The 20854-nt window shown below is 41.3% G+C and overlaps 1 protein-coding gene and 1 long non-coding RNA gene across 4 annotated transcripts in view; one reads left to right on the plus strand and one right to left on the minus strand.

Moving 5' to 3' along the window:
* Positions 1-20854, plus strand: part of ANO6 (anoctamin 6) — a 217323-nt gene that overhangs the window by 45903 nt on the left and 150566 nt on the right. For 2 of the 3 annotated variants that reach the window (XM_066258167.1, XM_066258169.1), the window contains exon 2: positions 14870-14929. The exons of the other annotated variant lie outside the window; for it this stretch is intronic. In XM_066258167.1, the coding sequence (XP_066114264.1) occupies positions 14870-14929 (60 nt within the window). The remainder of the gene's footprint in view (positions 1-14869; positions 14930-20854) is intronic. 3 annotated transcript variants of the gene reach the window in all.
* LOC136324797 (uncharacterized) lies at positions 11598-20627 on the minus strand. The gene is made up of 3 exons (XR_010729139.1): positions 20541-20627; positions 12870-13032; positions 11598-11939 (listed from the first exon to the last, which is right to left on the minus strand). It is a non-coding gene; the product is annotated as an uncharacterized lncRNA (long non-coding RNA).

Below are 20854 nucleotides of genomic sequence, written 5' to 3' on the forward strand. Positions count from 1 at the left end.
AGCCAATTCCAGTGTTCTTTCCCTGATAGTCAAAGCAACTCTCCAGGGCAAGAAACATTATGGGGTTGAAAGACTCAGGAGGGAATGGAAGCACCATATGTTTTATTCTGAAAATAAAGCGAGCAGGTGAATACGTGAGGAGAAGAAAAAAGCAAACACAGTAACCAAAAGCAAGTCAGTGGCAATGGTATTAAATAGATTGCATTAAAAGACAGAAACAGCATTAATTCCCTCCCCCCACCACCCCAGACTGTATAGGTCAGGTCACTCATTCCTCAGCTGCTGATAAAGGGATGTGTGAACTATCAACTCTTAGAACTCTGCCCAGGCAGGTCCTCTGCCCTGCTGTGCTGCTGTAATAATACTCTGTACATACCTTTGTTCTAGAACATATTGCACTGTGGTGCAACTGTTGGTATTCTTTCATAAGGCAAGACTGGCTTATTTTTGAATCTCCAGCATTTAGCACCGGGATCAGTACATGTTTATCAGAAGAATGAACTTGAGCTTTCTAGCCTAAAGATAGTGGAAGTCATAATTCAACCCGCACAAAGGAAGCCCTAAACCCATAAAGATTCCCATTATCCTTTGCTCAGTGAGGCACTCAGGTATAAAGGCTAATAATCAAGGAAGGGAGCAGATCTTCTGCAAAGATAGTGGCTGCTTTTTTGAAGGGAGGGATTTGGCACAATGAGGAATCTGATGCAGTCAGACGCTGTCAGCTGGCTAAACAAATGTTCATAACCAGAAGGCAAAGCAGAGGACAAAGGTTACAGGAGCCGCCGTGGAGGCCACACTTGGATCTGGCATCTGGCTCAGAAGCACCCACACCCCCCCCCCATCTGTTACTCAAAGACAGGTAGCCTTCAGAACCATAGCAGTTAGCCGTACTTTCCAAAGCTCTACTCTGAGATGCGTGAACCTGGCCCCTAACTTGAAGGATGCTCAGCTCTGTCCAGAGGGAGTCAGGGGGTCCCAGCTAGAAGAATATAGGGGGGAGCTCGCAGAGGGCAAGAGGAACCATAAACAAATTTTTTTTCTTCTTTATATGTACTCACATGTTTATTGCAGCATTAGCCAAAATACAAAACAATGTCAAATCTCCATCAACAGATGAATGGATAAGATGTTGTACATATATACAATAGAATCTATTCAGCCATTGGAAAGGAAGATTTCTTGACATTTGCAATGACATGGATAAACCTTGAGCACATAATATTAAGCGAGATGAGCCAAATGTAAAGTATTTGTATAATATAACATATATGTAATGTAAAAAATGTCAAACCTATGAAAAGCAAAACAACAGAGTAAAATGGTGTTTTCCAGGGAATAGGATGTGGGGGATAAGAGCGATTGTATTTGAGGATACAGACGTGTAACAGGTAGTAAATAAGCCTTAGAGATCTACTGTAAAGTAAAATTAATTTAGAAACTAATATGGTATTATAATTAATGTGACAAATATTGGTAAACAGCAATCATATTATATAAATGTATCAAAAGCACATATTGAATGTCTTAAACTTACAATTTTCTATGTCAAATTTATTTAATTAAAAAAAATTTCAAACTACTGAATGCCACAATGCTACAGAATCTATAGTCAGTGTTGACAATTAATTACCAGGCAAAGTGAGTCATTACAGGGACCCACGTGTAAATGTCTCCTGGTACAAAGTTTAACATGAAGCATTAGTTAGGCCAACAAGAATATCTCTCTCTTTCTGGCTCTAGACAACATTAACACCATTTTCTTAGACTTGACTCTGAAAAGAACTTGAGGAATTTGTTTCAAGAGGATGACCCCATTCCCCACAGGTTCTGAAAATAGACCAACTCCTCACCAGCAGAATCGATTCTGTTAAGAAATTAGTTCAAATTTAGGTTACAACAGCCAAACACACTTTCTCATAGGCATGTGGTTTTTCATTCAATAGTACACATAAACTTCCATGAATTCTCTGGAATAAAATATTTTCTCATGTACTCGGACAACTTTATAAGGAGCAAAAACAAAAGCAGATGATCTAGAGCTAGAACTTCTCAAGTACTTAAGCTCTAACAATTTCAACATTTTCTAAATAAGGCCAGCTGAACTCGGTAGCAAAACTGACTCTTGGTTTTCCTTTTCATTCTCAGTAGCTGAGTCAATGGGTATATCCTTATAAACAAAGTTCTGATATGTGAGTCAAGGTTAATTGTTTCACAGAATAGCATATCAATAAACCAGTCATCTCTGTATTAGTCATCCCTGTGCTGGTTGTAATTATTCAAAGAAGTAAGGGCACTTACATTTCAATTCACTAGCATCTTGTGAAACACATTTCAGTAAAAATAAAAAGCAATTCTCTCTTCAAAAAGTTATGTAACCTCTCCTGACCAGGTGGTGGTGCAGTGGATAGAGCGTCGGACTGGGGTGCAGAGGACCCAGGTTCGAGACCCCAAGGTCACCAGCTTGAACACAGGCTCATCTGGCTTGAGCAAAAAGCTCACCTACGTGGACCCAAGGTCGCTGGCTCCAGCAAGGGGTTACTCAGTCTGCTGAAGGCCCGTGGTCAAGGCACATATGAGAGAGCAATCAATAAACAACTAAGGTGTTGCAACGCGCAATGAAAAACTAATGATTGATGTTTCTCATCTCTCCATTCCTGTCTGTCTGTCCCTGTCTATCCCTCTCTCTTACACTGTCTCTGTCTCTGTAAAAAAAAAAAAAAAGGTTAAGAAACTTCTAGATGTAAATTCAAACAAGTGTTCCAATCATGACACAGTGTAATAAGGGAATGGGTGCCTGCCTGGCTGAAAATGGAAAGAAAGCATTTTAAAATGATGACCAAACAGATGTCAGATAGACTCTTCAATGATTGACATAGAAAGTTTTGATATATTTGGAGAGCTTCTGGAGAGCTTCTGGGTTGGTGAACACAGGAAAGTGCAGGGGCAGGCGCGCCAGGAGAGGGAATGGGAGCTCCGCCCCTTCCCCATACCTTGTCCTGGCAGCTCTTCCATCTGTCTCTTCCTGCATTCAGCTGTGGACATAAGAACATTCAAACAATTCTAATCTGACATCATGTAGTTAGAATCACAGCATTTTTCTTCATGCAAGTGAAACCAGTGGTGGGTTTAGAAGTTGTATATTTCTGGAGGTTGGGAGTCCAAGGTCAAGGTGTCAAAAGAATTGGTTTCATTCTGAGGCCCTTCTTGGCTTGTGGATGGCCACACCTTTCCTGTGTCCTCCTCCTCTAAACAAAATTTTAAAAATGGGAATGTTGGGTTCTAGCCAGGTAGCTCAGGTGGTAGAGCGTTGTCCTGATACGCTAAGGTTGCGGATTCAATCCTGGTCAGGGCACAGACAAGATAATAAATGCATAAACGAGTGGAACAACAAATCGATGTTTCTCTCCCTCTCACCCTCTCTCCCTCCCTCCCTCCCTCCCTCCCTCCCTTCCTCTCTAAAATTGACACATAAAAATAAATAAAATGGGGCCCTGGCTGGTTGGCTCAGTGGTAGAGTGTTGGCCTGGCGTGCGGGAGTCCCGGGTTTGATTCCCGGCCAGGCTACACAGGAGAAGCGCCCATCTGCTTCTCCACCCCTCCCCCTCTCCTTCCTCTCTGTCTCTCTCTTCCCCTCCCACAGCCAAGGCTCCATTGGAGCAAAGTTGGCCCGGGTGCTGAGGATGGCTCTGTGGCCTCTCCTTCAGCCACTAGAATGGCTCTGATTGTGGCTGAGCGATGCTCCAGATGGGCAGAGCATCGCCTCCTGGTGGGCATTCCGGTTGCATCCCAGTCGGGCGCATGCGGGAGTCTGTCTGCCTCCCCGTTTCCAACTTCAGAAAAATACAATAAATAAATAAATAAATAAATAATAAAATGGGAATATTGAAGAAGAAACTGAAGGGTGGCTTCATGATCTCAAGTACATGAAATACACAGAGTATAGTGATAAGTCTTTTCTAACTACTGAAGAACAAGGAACAGGAAAGTTTTTTGTTTTTTGTTTTTTTCTTTTTAAAGCTGGAAACAGGGAGAGACAGTCAGACAGACTCCTGCATGCGCCCGACAGGGATGCAACTGGAACGCCCACCAGGGGGCGATGCTCTGCCCTTGCGGGGTGTCGCTCTGTCACCTGGGGCAGAGGCCAAGGAGCCATCCCCAGCGCCCGGGCCATCTTTGCTCCAATGGAGCCTTGGCTGCGGGAGGGGAAGAGAGAGACAGAGAGGTAGGAGGGGGGGGTGAGAAGCAAATGGGCGCTTCTCCTATGTGCCCTGACCGGGAATCGAACCCGGGTCCCCCACACGCCAGGCCGACGCTCTACCGCTGAGCCAACCGGCCAGGGCCAGGAAAGTTGTTTTGAACTGTATCATAGAGACTTCTGAATCGATGGGGTAATTTAGAAGATGGTTGGAAATATGTTCCTATACTCTATCATGTTAACTTTATTAGTTATAGATAGTTGGGCACTTTTAGCATTTACACTGTTGTTCTCCCAGATTAGACACTTGATCTAAAGAAGGAAAAGGAAGGAATCAGTCATGCGGATCGAGTGCCTACGGACAGCAGGCTCTGGGATTTCCTGCATCTCTGATTTATAATTGCCACCCTCACATTTAATACACAAGGGCGGGGGGAGGTATAATTATCCTGATTTATTTGTTTGGAAACAGACCAGGAGCACTCAGATGACAATCACAGGTGGTAATTCTAGGTCTGTATTGTATGTTCTTTCAGACCTGAGTCTGTGACTTCAAAGGGCTTGCTTCTAATTTATCCATAAATGGGATGAATCTAGTGTTTACTAAGGCTGTCTGGAGGCCTCATTTTACACTGGCTTGTCCTAGGTCCTGAAAGCCTTCACCTCTAGACAGGTACACATTTGATCCAGTTTGTCCCCTATACGTCCAAAACAACCATCTATTACTTCTCAGTCTGCATACAGCATACTTATGGAGCAGCAAACTTGTAATGCATGCAGCCTGCATAGCAAAAAAAAAAAAATTAAAAAAAGAAAAATCTATTCTGCCCTGGTCAGATGACTTGGTTGGTTAGAGCATCGTTCCAAAGCACAAAGGTGGCAGGTTTGATCCCTGGTCAGAGCACATACAGGAACAGATCCATGTTCCTGTCTCTTTCTCCCTCTCCACACTCCCCTTCTTCTCCCTCCCTCCCTCCTCTTCCTCTCTCTCTAAGATCAATTAAAATAAACAAAAGCCAATATAATAAAGATAAACTTTGAACTATAGTGACATGCCTCTGGTGGTCTCCACAGTGAAGGCATGCACAGAAGGGATGCAGTATACGAGTACATCGGAATCCTAGCGAGGCGAGTGGCCCTCACCCTCAGTAACCCTGCTGGTAACCAGACCTTCCTCTTCTTGATGTCTGCTGTGCCTTAGTTTTTTCTCATAAGCATTATACACAGACCGTTGTGAATATTTTTGAAAATACAGAAAATCGCAAATAAAACAAAAATTATCTCTTATGCTACTGCCAGAGGTAATGAAACATAAACACATTACTGACGCTTTCCAGCCTTTTAAAAATACAGGTGTAATTTTATAGTTTACACGTATAGTACATGCCTTTCACTCAACTCACCTCATAAACATTCCCTAACATTATTTTTCATTGGGGTAAAATATACATAACACAAAATTGATGATTTTATCCATTTTCAGATACGCAGTTTAGTGACATTTTGTGTGTACATTCAGAATGTTGCACAACCCTCACTTCTCTCCATCCCCAGAACTGTTTCACCATCCACATTCCCTGTATTTAAAAATACATCATAGCCTGACTAGGCAGTGGCACAGGGATAGAGTGTCAGACTAGGACGCAGAGGACCCAGGTTCGTAACCCCGACGTCGACGGCTTGAGTGTGGGCTCATCTGGTTTGAGCACAGCTCACCAGCTTGAACCCAAGGTCACTGGCTTAAGCCCAAGGTCACTGGCTTAAGCAAGGGGTTACTTGCTCTGCTGTAGCCCCCCAGTCAAGACATATACGAGAAAGCAATCAATGAACAACTAAGGTGCCACAATAAGGAATTAATGCTTCTCATTTCTCTCCCTTCCTCTGTCTCTATCTGTCCCTCTCTCTGTCTCTGCCACAAACAAATGCATCACAATAGAGATGTTCACCTAAAACCTTTTTACTCTTATTGATAAATGTCACTCCATTAAATTTAATTTCTAAATGAAAAACAATAGCCAAGACATGAAAACAAATGCACATCGACATGTGAATGGGTAAAGAAAATATATGTATATACACAATGGAATATTATTCTGCCTTAAAAGAGAAAAAAATCCTGACATTAGTAATATGGATGGACTGGAATACATCATTCTAATGTAATAAGTCAGATATGGATATACAAATGCCGAATAATCTCAGTTTTATCTGGAGTCTACAGTAGTCCAACTCATAGAAGCAGAGTAGAATGAGGGTTACTGGAGATTGGAAGGAGGGGAAAATGGGGAAGTGATGGTCAAAGGGCACAAAGTTTCAGTTATACAAGATAAACAAGTACTGGCGATCAACTCTGTAGCTTAATACTTGTAGCTAACAATGCCATATTGTATATTTAAAATTTGGGAAGAGGCTAAGCGTTGTGTTCTTACCACACATACACTAGTGAAAAAAAGGCATCCCAAACTACGTTTAATAATAGTGGCATAATATTTCACCATATAGTATTTACTTAAAATCATTTCTCACAAACATTTAACAGATAACTTACTTTGTAGTCACTGTGAGGTAGACTTTATGGCTAAGACAGTGAACAAGACATGGTGTTGGCCTTCTAGGACCTTAAATCTGGTAGAGAAATGGCCATAAGCAGGCAGTTTGAGTCCTGAGTTTAGAGCATATAGGAAGAACCTTAATTTACACATCAGTGTTGATTATTGCACATCTAGTATATCATAGATTTTTTCCTGTTATAAATAATATTGTGAGATATTTGTAGGTATAAATGTTCATATTTCGGTTTATTTTGTGAAGGTTTGAAAAGTGGAATTACTGGACTACTCCTGTAAAGGGGCAGTAAGAGGGGTTCTTCTAGAATGCTGATTGCTGTTACCCACCGTGCCATTCTCAAGATGAGGAGCTGCCCCTGAACAATGTCCTTGCCTGTTGCACCTTATGAGCTCTGCTAACTTCTTTTTATAAATGTGTATCAAATTTGAGTTTGGCAGGACTATGTGAAGAGTGGGGGCTGAGAAATGAATGTATCCATCCGGGAGGAGCTAGAGAGGGAAGAGACAAAGGGATCCCAGCTGAGGTTGACACTATGTCACAGATCATGCAAACCGTCTAGCTGTTTGTACTCAGTTTAGAGGCAATGGTTTGACTCATGCTTTTGGGCTGTGCTCCAAGTGCACGCTGACATAGAGCTTGGCTCCCTTTTGTGAAATTCCAGATTTGGGAACTTGAAGCCCACTGTGAACTAAAAGTGGCCTTAAAAAAAACAAATATGTTTATCATCTAAAAAGAAACTCCTGATCTGTTATCAAAGCAGGAAGAGACCTTTGAATATCACATAATCTCTGTTCAAATGAAGATTCTGAGGCTTACAAAGTTAAAAAATACTCTGAAAAAAACCAGTTGGATAAACATCAAAGAGGGATTAAATCTCCTGTCTCTTGATTTAGCTGGTGGTTACCCCATGACCCGCCTGAGGTTGTCTTAGCCTTTGTTCTTCTTACAGGAATTCATTTCTTCTTTTCACTTTTAGATTCCTGATTTTATTCTCTGCTGTTTCGTTCTGAGATGTTACTCATTTTCAGTATTGAATACCATGCATGTGCTGGCTAACGGCTGTCCGTGGTCATCACGTTATGCTGGTGTGTTTGCATGCCTTATTCTGTCTTGGTCCTTAGCTTAGTAATTTGACTGCTGACTACTCTCTTTATCTTGGCCTCATTGATGGTTGGAAAGTTTTCACTGACTCTGGCGAAACTAATGTTATGTCTTATTTTGTCACCTTTGCCCTCTTTGTGTTAGTTCCATTGTGTAATTTTGTGGGTTGTGCTTTTTAATTGATTTTAAGCAGTAATACACCTTCTAGTGATACAGTAAATATGGAAACCTGGTCCAAAGCCAAAGCAGAAACAGTTTTTAAATATATCGTTGATGTTGGGAAGAAGAATATTAGCACAGATTTCTGATGAATTAATTTTATGATGGCTATTAGTTGATAAAGTTTTACCATGGCTATACATGTATATATTTATGTAATGTGAGTGTGCATAAACTTCTTTATGTATAATAAATCTTCCACGGTCAAATTTACAACAAGAAAATAGTTAGCCTTGCTTTGTGTTAGACAAAGTGCCATTATCTTCAGTAGAACCTCATATCTACATAATGACTCTAAATATAGAACCGTGGGCCTCTGATAGTAACTAGAAAAAGGAAGTTAAAAAGCAGAACACCAAATTTGATTAAGGCTGTTAGCCCCAACATGAAGTGATTATTATGCAGTTGAAAAATCCTATAGCTGCCTTACCAGGCAGTGACATAGTGGATAGAGCATTATCCTGGGATGCTGAGGACCCAGGCTCGAAGCCCCAAGTTCACCAGCTTGAGCGCTGGCTCATCCAGCTTGAGTGCGGGGTTGTGGGCTTGAGCACGGGATCATAGACATGATCCCATGGTCACTGGCTTACGCATAAGATCGCTGGCTTGAGAAAGGGGTCACTGCCACCCCCCATCAAGGCATGTATGAGAAAGCAATCAATGAACAACTAAGGTGCCGCAACTATGAGTTGATGCTTATCTCTTTTCCTTCCTGTCTATCTGGCTCTCTTTCTCTCTCTAAACTTCCCCCACCTGCTTTCCCTCCTACAATTTCCACTCTATTGTCTGTACCTATAAGTTTTCTTTTCTTTGCTTAATCCCTTCACTTTTTTCATTCAGCCCCTCGACCCCCATTCCCCCAACCCATCTTCTCTGACAGCTGTCAGTCTATTCTCCGTATCTATGCTGTTTCTATTTTGTTAGTTTCTTTTGTTCATTAGATTCTGCATATAAGTGAAATAATATGGTACTTGTCTTTCTCTGACTGGCTTACTTCACTTAGTTTAACAATCTCCAGGTCCATCCATGCTGCTGCAAATGTTAAAATTTCCTTCTTTTTTATAGTCCAGTAGTATCCACTGTGTAAATGTACCACTGTTTTATCCACTATCTACTGATGTCCATGGACCACTACCAAATTGTGGCTATTGTAAATAACACTGCATATATCATATTTTTTTGAATTAGTTGTTTGGGTTTCTTTGGATACATTTCCAGAAGTGGAACTGTTAGGTCATAGGCAGTTCCATTTTATTATTATTATTATTATTATTATTATTATTATTTTGTGTGTGTGACAGAAACAGAAAGAGACAGGCACAAATAGGGACAGACAGACAGGAAGGGAGAGAGAAAGAAGCATCAATTATTTGTTGCAGCACCTTAGTTGTTCATTGATTGCTTTCTCATATGTGCCTTGACCGGGGAGGGGGGGGCACAGCAGAGTGAGTGACCTCCTGCTCAAGCCAGCAACCTAGGGCTTCAAGTCCGCGACCTTTGGGCTCAAGCCAGCTACCCCTTGCTTAAGTTGGTGAGCCTTCCCTCAAGCTGTATGAGCCCGCGCTCAAGCTGGTGACCTTGGAGTTTCGAACTTGGGTCCTTTGCGTCCCAGTTCGACACTCTATCCACTGTGCCACTGCCTGATCAGGCCTGATCAGGCTCATTTTTAATTTTTTGATATAACTTCGTACTGTTTTCTACAGTGACTACACCAATCTGCATTCCCACCAACAGTGCACGAGGGTTCCCTTTTCTCCACATCTTTGCCAACACTTGTTGATTGTTGACTTATTGATAATAGCCATTTTGACAGGTGTGAGGTTATATCATTGTTTTAATTTGCATTTCTCTGATTAGTAACATTGAGCATTATTTCATATGTGTGTTGGCCATCTGTACATCTTCTTTGGAGAAATGTCTACTCAGTTCCTTTACCCACTTCTGACTGGACTTTTTTTGGTGTTGAGTTTTATAAGTTCCTTGTAAATTTTGGATATTAAGCCCTATTCAGATGTATTAGCGAATATGTTCTCCAGTCAGTTGGTTGTCACTTCATTTTGATGATTTCCTTCACTATGCAAAACCTTTGTATGAAGATCACTTTGTTAAGTATATGCTTGTCTAACCACTATGCTGTATACCTGACTAATACAAAATAATATTGAATGAAAACTGTAATGGAGACAAAATTGTAAATAAAGTAATTGTAAGAAAAGTTTAGTGAAAATGAGGTAAAAAAAAAAAAAGAATGGTGCAAAATTTTTATTAAAATAATCTTATTCACACATTTTTAAAAAATTGCTTCTTTACCCTTCTTTATCTAATTCCAGATTGGCTTAGAGCTCTTGCCCTTGATGAAATGTTCTCTAATTGTTCAAGACAAAAATGATTCTGCCTTCCTCTGAATGCAGCCAGAGCTGACTATCAAATAGTATCTTCAAGTTTTGGTCTTCTTTTCATGTAATTGGATCTTAACCTACTTTTAGGTTATAGACTCCATAGGCAAAGTTGGGATTTTTGATGCATTTTTGATCTCTGAACTACAATATTTAATGGGGTGATTGATAAATTTGTAAAACTCTATAAAACCTAAGGAAAATTTTAGCCTTGGAGTATCGTACTTCCAATATATTGTATTGTGTTCTGACTACATGTATGAAAGTATAAAAACTTAGCCTGGCATACAAATATGACACATCATTTGTTTTTCTGGATTTTAACCTGGTGCCAAGTCTTTTTTTTTTTTTTTTAATCAAATTAATATTACTGTGACACTTACTTTACATTAGTTATCAGTGCAGGAAGAAAGCTTTCTGAATATAAGCCAAGTCTTAAAAAGACACTAATATCTTGGGCTCTAGTCATTTGAGTTGTGAGATCATAAAACCTGGCTGTGTGACTCAGTGGATAAAATGTCCCCAGTCAGGGCATAAACGAGATGTAATCAATGAGTATGCAACTAAATGGAACAACTAAGTGGAACTTCCTCTCCCTTTTCTTTTCTCTCTTCCTTCCCCCTTCCCTGCTTCTTTCCCCCTTCCCTTTTCCTTCTCCCTTCCCCTTTTCCTTTCCCCTTCCCTTCTCCCCTTCCCCTCCCTTTCTCTCTCTCTCCCTTCCTCTCTCCCTCTCCCTTCTTCTCTCCCTCTCCCTCCCTTCCTCTCTCTCTCTCATCAGTGGGAAAAAATTTGTAAATTACCATAAAAGATAAATGGCACCAGCAGAAAGAGTCCCGAGTCAGGAAGTCGGAAACCTGTTTTAGTTCGTACCCCAGTCACTTTACGGGTGACCCTGATTTCATCAGAAGCGTGGGGGGCCCCAGTTTGGCTTCACTTGCCAAGTGAGGCCCACTGCGTCATTCAGACATAGTGGGGTTTGATCCTTTGGAGACTTTTATGGGTGCCTCTCTCTATGTTGTTAGGTGAATTTTATCCTTATATTTATCTATTGTATTAATCTGCTAGGGCTCCCGTAACAAAACACTCAGAACACTCACAGGCTGGGTGGGTGGCTTAGACAATAGAAATTTATTCTCTTACAATTCTTGAGGCATTGAGTCCAAGGTCAAGGTGTCAGCACAGTTCGTTTCTTCTGAGGCCTCTCTCCTTGGCTTTCAGGTGCTACCTTCTTGCTATGTCCTCACACGGTCTCTCCTGTGTTTTCACAAATCTGGCATCTTTGTGGGTGTGCGTATTTGATGTTCTTATTAAGGACACCAGTCAGATTAAATTAGGGCCAACTCCGGCAGCTCCATGTTAACTTCCTCATCTCTCTGAAGGTCTCTCTCCAAATATAGTCGCATTCTGAGGTGCTGCCGTCAGGACTTCAACTTAGGAATTTTGAGGAGACACAATTCAGCCTATAATATTTATTAAAGTAACATTCTTTGTTTTAAATTATATATAGAGGAACTAGTATAAAGGAGAAACCAAAAATAGCCTTCCGCCCACTTAATGCCTATTATTAAAAGGAGGAGGATATAAGTACATGAAAAGATCATTCAAACTGTATTAAAGGGTATAAAAGAAAAACTAATACTCTCCTGGCCCCTTTCTTCTACACCAAGGCAATTTCTTTCGAGATAGTTGTATAGGTGTTTGCTATTGTGACACCAGGTCCTCCTCCCCCCATGTCTTAATATATCACACAGGGTACACGTATCTCTGTGTCTGCACATGCTCTGCTGCATTGGACTTATTTTAAAAGGCTACATAGCATTCCATTGTATACATACCAGATTTTTTTTCTTTCTTTTTTTTTTTTTTTTACAGAGACAGAGAGAGAGAGTCAGAGAGAGGGATATAGACAGACAGACAGGAAGGGAGAGAAATGAGAAGCATCAATCATTAGTTTTTTGTTGCGACACCTTAGTTGTTCATTGATTGCTTTCTCATATGTGCCTTGACCGTGGGTCTTCAGCAGACCGAGTAACCCCTTGATTGAGCCAGCGACCCTGGGCTCAAGCTGGTGAGCTTTTGCTCAAACCAGATGAGCCCGCGTTCAAGCTGGCGACCTTGAGGTCTCAAACCTGGGTCCTTGGCATCCCAGTCAGACGCTCTATCCACTGTGCCACCGCCTGGTCAGGCTACATACCAGCTTTTAATTTAACTAGTCACCAGTTAATGGGCATTTAGGTTGTTTCCAGGTTTCTTCCTCCATCCTCTCCTCTCCCAATTGCAAGCAATAGAGTTGAATTTCTTTTAAAAATCCAGCATGGAAAGAATAGTGACAAGCCAGCTAACAAAGATCAGAAGCCCCCAATTTTGGTGAGGACATCCTTGTTTTTCACCTTTCTGTTTACGGGTCTGCCCTGGAGGTGTTGTGCCCGGTGCGGGTCTTGCTCGCCTCCCGTGCCTCCTGTGCCTCCCGTGCCAGCGCCCTTCCTTCCTGGCTTCCTTCGGCTGCTGTACCCCATCTCTCTACAGCAGTCCTTCCTCTTCAGGAAGAGAGGTCTGTTTGAAACATTAACAGGCATAAGCTATTTTTAGTTAATTAAAACAGTTTTTCTTCTAAAAATTGCTGTTTCCATGCCTATGGCGGTACTTGAACCCTTTCTGGCTGCCTGCACCCTCTGGAGAGGAGCCAGCTCTCTAATGGAATGTGGGCAGTCTCTCTGCTAATCAAGATTTACCGTTCCGACCAGGATGCTGTTTGAATTTGCACACAGCGCTACTCTGAGATGAAGCGCAGCACCGAGGCGCCCATCCGGCTCCCCGGCACCCCCACCCCCAGGCCCAACCGCTTAGCCACAGGTATCATCTGGCATGGTTTTACAAGCTGTGCCACGATGCAGATGTTCTTTGCTGAAGAATTACTTTCATTTCTGACTCGTTTAGGAAATGAGGCTGTCTGTCAGAGGTGCTGCTTCATTTCCAGACCCCCGGAGAGTTCATTTTCTCCTGGGATTTCTAACCACATGTGGGCAGCGCTCTATTTACCCAGATGTGAGAACTAAGAGGAATGAGCAGTCCTCTTCTAAAGCAGCCTGCTTCCCTGCGGAATCCAGTGTGAAGGCCCAGAGGTGGCTTGTGTTCTTATTAGTGTAAATATTTCTGCAGCTTTGGTTTCATGATGTTTGTGGACGTGCTGTGCATATGGGCTTTGGTGCAGGAAAAATATCATTTAGCAACAGATTTAAAAGGTAGTCTGGAGTGTTTCTAATTATTGTTTGTTTAGTTCACCATTGTCTAATGAGTGGATTTAAGGAACCTTGGGGGTGGGGAACATAATGTTCACATTACAGTCAACCATGCAAATCAGATTCTAAGTATTGCAGAGAATGCACAATAGATTCATTTTATAGATGTATTCCATTGAATTTTAAATTTAGAATTGAAAGCATTTTGGAATGGACATGTTTCCACCTTTCATTCACCACCATGAATTATGCACATGACCAAAATCAGCCCTACTGTGTGGTACAACCTCATTTAAACTGCATCAGTGGCCTTTGGCATTCAGTTTATAAAAATGTGTTAGGGACTAAATTATTTCCTTTTACCCTATTGCGTGAATAACTCTAAGCAGCCACATTTCATTAGCATAGTGAATTAAATCCATTTGCTTCACTGGATTAATATGTTAAAGTCTTTGCAGGTGGTTAAAAAAAAGTTAATATAAGATAAAAGATAAGAATGAGAAAGGGAGAATTTATGAGCTTCCCTTTTCATTTTTTTCCCATCATCTGTCAGTGGCCCAAAAGGAAACTGAAGTCTCAAGAGGACCTGCAACAGTGGTTCTCAACCTTGGCTGCACCTTGGAATCAGCCTGGGAACTTTAAAAGGTACCAGTGCCTGGGTCCCAACCGCAGAGGTTTGGTACGTTGCCTGGAATGCAGCTTGCACTGGGGTTTTTAAAAGCTCTAAAGAGGATGCTATTGTGCAGTATGAGTTGAGAACCACAGACCTAAGACGTCTGGGATTTTAAGAGGTCATCACATTCTGTGATCCTCAGCCTCGGTTGCAGCCTAGTGTTACCTGGAAAGCTTCTCAAAGAAATGCCAATGTCCTACCAATTGAAACCACATTTCTAGGGGAGGGAGCTAGTATTTTTAGAAAGCTCCTAGATAATTCTTATGCACAGCAAGAGATATAGGTCCACTGACATGATCTAACCATCTGTATCATAGGTAAGGAAAATGAGTGCCCAAAAAGTCAGTTGACTTGCTCAGGTTATTGGGGAGACAGGTCTGGGTCTCAGGTCTGATGCCTCCCACTGGTCTTTCTGCTACCTAACATGACCTCCTTAATGTTTGTCTGTTGTGTTTATTAATGCCTCCTCGTCCTTCAGGTGATGTTCCTGCCTCCAGGAGGCCTTTTCTGAGAACTCACACTCTCCCATCCAGTCTGGGTAAGATGCCCTTTCTATCTGAACAGCACCCTGATGTATCTCTCCTTTCAGAGGGTCAGCTCCAGGAGGACAGAGCCGTGTCTTCCTTGTCCTTCCTGTAACTTGCTGGCATGTCACCGAATCTGAAATACGATTTGTTGTATTGAAGTTCCCTAACTTTATTCATCAATTAGTCTATGTGGATTGCTTTAAAAAAAAAAATTCATTCTCATGCACTGGCTTCTGAAAGCAAAAATTATTTATCTGTCAACTGCCCCCAGTACTGTGAGTCAAGATCTCATACACAGGACTTCCTACCCTTGCCTTGCAGGAGAGGGCTTTTTGACCAAAAAAAAAAAAAAAAAAAAAAAAAAGATATATATATAATATATATATATGTTAATCAAGGCGGGAGTGATGACAAAATAATGGAAAAATGTCAGTGACTTTACATGTTGCTCAAGGTACTTACATCAACGAGGATCTTTGGAATAACATACTTACAAATGTGCATGTCATAAATGAAAGGGAGCATGTGGCATTATGTTAGGATAAAAATTTGAAGAAAATAATGTGTTAAGGACTAAATTATTTCCTTTACCTGATTGCATGTATAACTCTGAGCAGCCATATTTCCTTAGCATAGTTGAATTAAATCCTTTGGGTTCTCAGGATTAATATAAATATGGTAAAGTCTTTTTAATTGATTTAAGAAAACCTATTAATCTGTCATCCCAGTTTAATTAAGGGCTATGCTTGGCCAGCATCTTATTTTTATTTGGAAGCTATGTTTTGGATGCACAGTATTTATGTTTGCTCCTGCAGCCGTCACTGACTTCTGTTTCAGAAGCAGGTTGCCACCAGTCTCCACGTCACAGGGGGCCAGGAAACTCCATGGAGGGGTAGCAGAAATTAGCTGTGTCCTCATGTGGAGAAGTCCGAGTTCAAAGTTATTGGGGCCAACACTGCACACTGGGCAGTATTATAGGCTAGATGTCAAGGTGCTGCAGACAGGAGAGAATAATGGCATTACAAAGTCATGCTTTCTAACTGCGAGTCTTCATATCCCCACTAAGGGGCAAGGTGGCAGCATAAAAGTAAAGCCACCACTTAACAGGGACATCTTCCAATGACAGATATTCTTAAAAATTTCAGGAGAAAGCTCAGTCCTTGAGCTGGAGGTACATGTACATTTTTATATATTAAAATAATTTATGGACATAAAAACCGAAATTGTAAAACTCCTAGAAGGAAACCGGTGGTAAGCTCCTTGACAGAGGTCTTGGCGATGGTTTTTTTAGCGTGACAGCAAAAGCAACAAAAGCAAAAACAAGTAAGTGGGACTGTATCATACTAAAAAGCTGTGCAGCCAAGAAAACCAACCAAATGAAAGGACAGCCTACTGAATGGAAGAACATATTCACAAATCATATATCTCATAAGGGGCTAATCTCCTAAATATATAAAGAACTCATACAACTCAACAGCAAAAATAAATCCATCAATAAAACCAATGCGATTAAAAATCTGAGTAGACACTTTTCCAAAGACATACAGGTGGGCAACAGATACATGGAAAAGTGTTGCATATCATTAATCATCAGGGAGGTGCAATTCAAAACCACTATGAGTTATTACCTCACACCTGATAGAATAACTGTCATCAAAAAGACAAGACAGAATGAGTAGGCACACAGATGTGGAGAAAAGCAAAACCTGTACACTGTTGGTGGGATTGTAAATTGGTGCAGCCACTAGGGAAAACAGTGTGGAGAGCCCTCAGTTAAAAATAGAACTACCATATCCAGCAATTTCACTTTCAGGTATTTTATTGAAGAAAGTGAAAACCCGAACTAGAAAAGACATATGTACCCCTATGTTTATTGCAGAATTATTTACAATGACAAAGATATGGAAAAACCTGTGTCAATTGATGGATGAATGGATAAAGAAAATATATATATATATATATACACACACACATAAATATAAATACTATGAGTATTTATATATATAAAATGGAATGTTACTCAGCCATTTGCAACAGCATGGATGGACCTTGAGGGCAGTAAGGGAAGTGCAATAAGTTAGAGGAAGACAAATATTATATGATGTCTCTTATATGTGGAATCCAGCCAACAACAAACCAAGCTTACAGATACAGAGAACGGATTGGGGCTGCCATAGGCAGAGGTGGGGTGTCAGGAGGAATGAGTGAAGGGGGTATAAATTTCTTTACAAAATCTGTTACAGGTGTATAACATAACCAAAAAATAGTAACTCTGATTATATTGTGGGATAAAATACAGAGTTTTCATGACTTTTTTTTTGTTTTAAAGATAAAATATGAAATTTTAAAGAACCACTCTTTCTAGCCTCTCTGCTGCTATTTGGGTAAAAAACTAACAAACCAATAAAAGTTTTTGCAAAGTAACCCACTTCTATTGTGCTAGTTTCAGAGGCACAGCAGTACATTCTGGAAGAGAGGGAGAAGGAGGGAAAGAAGGGTTTATTAACTAACTGAGGTACAGTGTTCACTGGTTTCACCCATGTGTGACATGGGCTCATTGACTCCCCTGCACATTAGCCCTCATTTACACCAATTTTAACATGTGAGGAGGTATATATACACCTGCCCACTAGTGAGCAGAGCCAAAATTTGAATGCAGGTCTGATTCCAGAGTTCTTGTATTTTTTCACCAGACATGGCCTCATGTGTCATGAGAATTGAGAAGTTTCTAGAAGAGATTGTTATTAGCTATGAGTATTTACCACACTGACGGAAGAGGGCTGACTCTTGCTTCCCTTAGAGTTGTTATTTAACACCAGTAAGTTAACATTTATAAACTTATATGAAACAGTTAAAAGCATATCCTTATAATATCCTATAAAGTTCTGACTTTAAAAATGACGTGTTATTATTGCAGTGGTCCTCAGAGTCCCAGTGTAGTCATTGTCATGATGTAAAAGGGAGAAAAGGAATGGTCAGCAAAGGCCATTTTTGTTCAAAAGATGAAGAGCATCAGGTAGGATTTTCTGCTCTCTCTCTCTCTCTCTTTCTCTCTCTCTCTCTCAGACGTTATGCATTTGACTTGGGGGAGGCAGCAAAGCAAAATGCTCGATGATTTGCACTTTGCCATACATTTCCTGGGTTTGAGAATCCTGGCTCTGCTATCCACTACTAGCTGTGTGATTTTGGGCAAGTGAACTGACCTCTTTGTACCTTAGTTCCTTTCTAGAAAGATGGGAACAATAATGACTTGATTGTAATTTTAAGAATTGGATAACGTAAAGCATAGAAAGAGCTTTGAACATTGTGTGATGCAATGTTAGTGCTCAGTAAATGTTTACCCGTTCTTAGCGAACAAAAGCTAGATGCCACATGGCCCAGTGATCCCACTCCCAGGTATCGACTCGAGAAGTGAAAACCTGTGTTCACCTAAGACCTTTTACCAAAAGTTATAGAAACTTTTTTCATAATTGCTAAAAAATTAGAAGTCATTCAAATGATCATCAGCTGGCAAATGGATAAAGCATGGCACGTTCATACTCTAGGATGCTAGTCAGGAGCCAGAAGGAACAAATTACCGGTCCAGGCAACACCATGGATAAATCTCCAAAGTATTATGCTGAGTAAAAGAAGCCAGGTACAAAGGCTGTATACATTTGATTCCATTTATATGACATTCTAAAAAGGTAAAACTGTAGAGACAGAAAGCAGATCATTGCCTGCCAAGGCCTGGAAGTGGGTGGAGGAGATTGGCTGACTGCACAGGGACAAGGGGGGCTGGGGGGTGATGGAAGTACTCTCTATCTTCATTGTGGTCAGCTCACGTGATTGTATACATTGGTCAAAACACATCAGACTTAAAATGGGTAAAGTTTCGCTATATAGGTTAAATCCAAATAAATCTGATTTTTATTTTTTCAGTCAGGTCTACAACATGACCAAAGAATAGTGGAAGAAAAAGGGGTTCAATGCAGTGAATAATCAGAAGTTTCAAAAACTGCAGCTGTTCTTTGGTTTCAGAGATTGTATACGAAAGAAGGAATGATTTCATTCATTTTCCTCCCACAGCCTATGAGTTAGAAAGGTGTAGTAACCTGTGAAATAGTTCTGTCGTGCCCTAACATATCTCTCTCTGCTTCAAGCAGTAGTCGGTGTCTCATGTCTTATGCCTCCCCACGTGGAGCTGTTTCAGTTTCTCAGGCACAGGCTCTCTTGAGTCGCTTCCTGGGAGAATCCTGAAGGAGGGCTTGCCATGTGGTAAGCATTCAGGGAAGCGGAGCGTTGGTGTTCTAGATGAACTGATTTCCAGATTGCTAAGTAGTTGGAGTGTACTTACGAGTAAGGAATGTTATCTCCGAGCATTGTTTGTTCATCATGAGTCACACAAACCCATGGTACTTTCTCATGGAGCTCGCCTCTGTCTCAGTAGCATGGGGCACAGTTGACCACTCCCTCCTTCCTGAAATTCTTCCTTCACTTGACATCTGTGACACTACTCCATCTTGATTCTGCTTACAATGCACTTGTTATTTTTTCCTCAATCTCCCCCTGATGGATCCCTCTTTTTCTATTCCTGGCTTCTAAACTTGGGAGTCCCAGTGGCTTTATTCTCTGACCACTTCCCCATCTCAGCTCTTTCCTGAGGTGATCTCATTCATTTCCAGAGCCTTAAATACCATCTATATCAGTTTTTATCAATCACCGATCCACAGACCCATGCTGGTCTGCCAGAAATTTCATGCCTGTTCATGAAAGTTAATTACCTCGATGCTGTATGAAGCTTATAGACCCAATGATTTCTGCCTCAGGGTGATTTCTGCCTTAGTAATCCCCAAAATAATTCTCCTATTTTTATCAGTCCCCAAGTGTAAAAAGGTTGAAAACCACTATCCTAGGTCCTCTCCTCTATCTACACACTCCTCTATTTCCTTTACTGAGCTGATGGCTCCCCAATGTATATATCCAACACTGACCTCTTCTAAGCTCCAGACCCTCCTACATCTGACTGCCTCCTTGACATATCTTTGGATGTCTCATGCCCAAGGAACAACTCCTTTAAAAACTAAAATTTAAAAAAAGTTCCAACTACAGTTGAATATACAATATTAGTGTCAGGTGTACAACATAGTAATTAGACATTTATATAACTTACAAAGTTGATCACCCTGATAAGTCTAGTAGCCACCTGACACCACACATAATTATTATATTACTGAGCATATTCTTTATGCTGTACTTTATGTCCCCATGGCTTGTTATAACTGGAAACCTGTACTTCCGAATCCCCGTGGAGGAGCTTTTGGTTTGCTTCTCCCTCACATCTCCCTGAGCCTGCCTTTCCACCTCCCCCTTGGCTCTCTCCGCCAGTGGTCCCGGCGTGCTCCCAGTTCCCAGTTAGAAACCTGGCCGTCATCCTTAGTTCCTCCTTCATTGTCCCCCTTCCCAGCACATTCAGATCTACCTTCAAAACACAGTTTGTATTTATTTTTGTCTTCTGTGTCTCCACTACTCTCTTAGGCCAGCGTTGTTGCCTGGACCTCGCCAGCATCTAGTAACAGGTCTGCTTTGTCTGCTCCGTTCACAGCAGAGTGTGCTGCCGTGCCACAGTGCCACACTGCTCACCTGTCAGCGCCTGCCTCCTCTTCAGCCTCGTTTTGTTCCCAGCCTCTCATCCCTCCATTACCTTTCAGCCACACTGCTGTCTTTTTGTCATATCCTCGAGCACACTAAGATATTTTCTGCTTCAGAACCATTGGCTTGCTTCCGCCCTTCCTTGAATGTTCTTTCCTTAGCCCTGCACGGCCAACTCCGTCTCATCTTTCCATCTCAACTTATATGTTGCCCCTCAGGGAGCCTCCTCTGACCACACTGCCTAAAATACTTCCCTCTCTTATGCTCTATCATGGCAGCCTATTTATTTCTTCCTTATCCACTAA

This window comes from Saccopteryx bilineata, chromosome 2 (assembly GCF_036850765.1).
Source record: "Saccopteryx bilineata isolate mSacBil1 chromosome 2, mSacBil1_pri_phased_curated, whole genome shotgun sequence".
Classification (NCBI taxonomy): Eukaryota; Metazoa; Chordata; class Mammalia; order Chiroptera; family Emballonuridae; genus Saccopteryx; species Saccopteryx bilineata.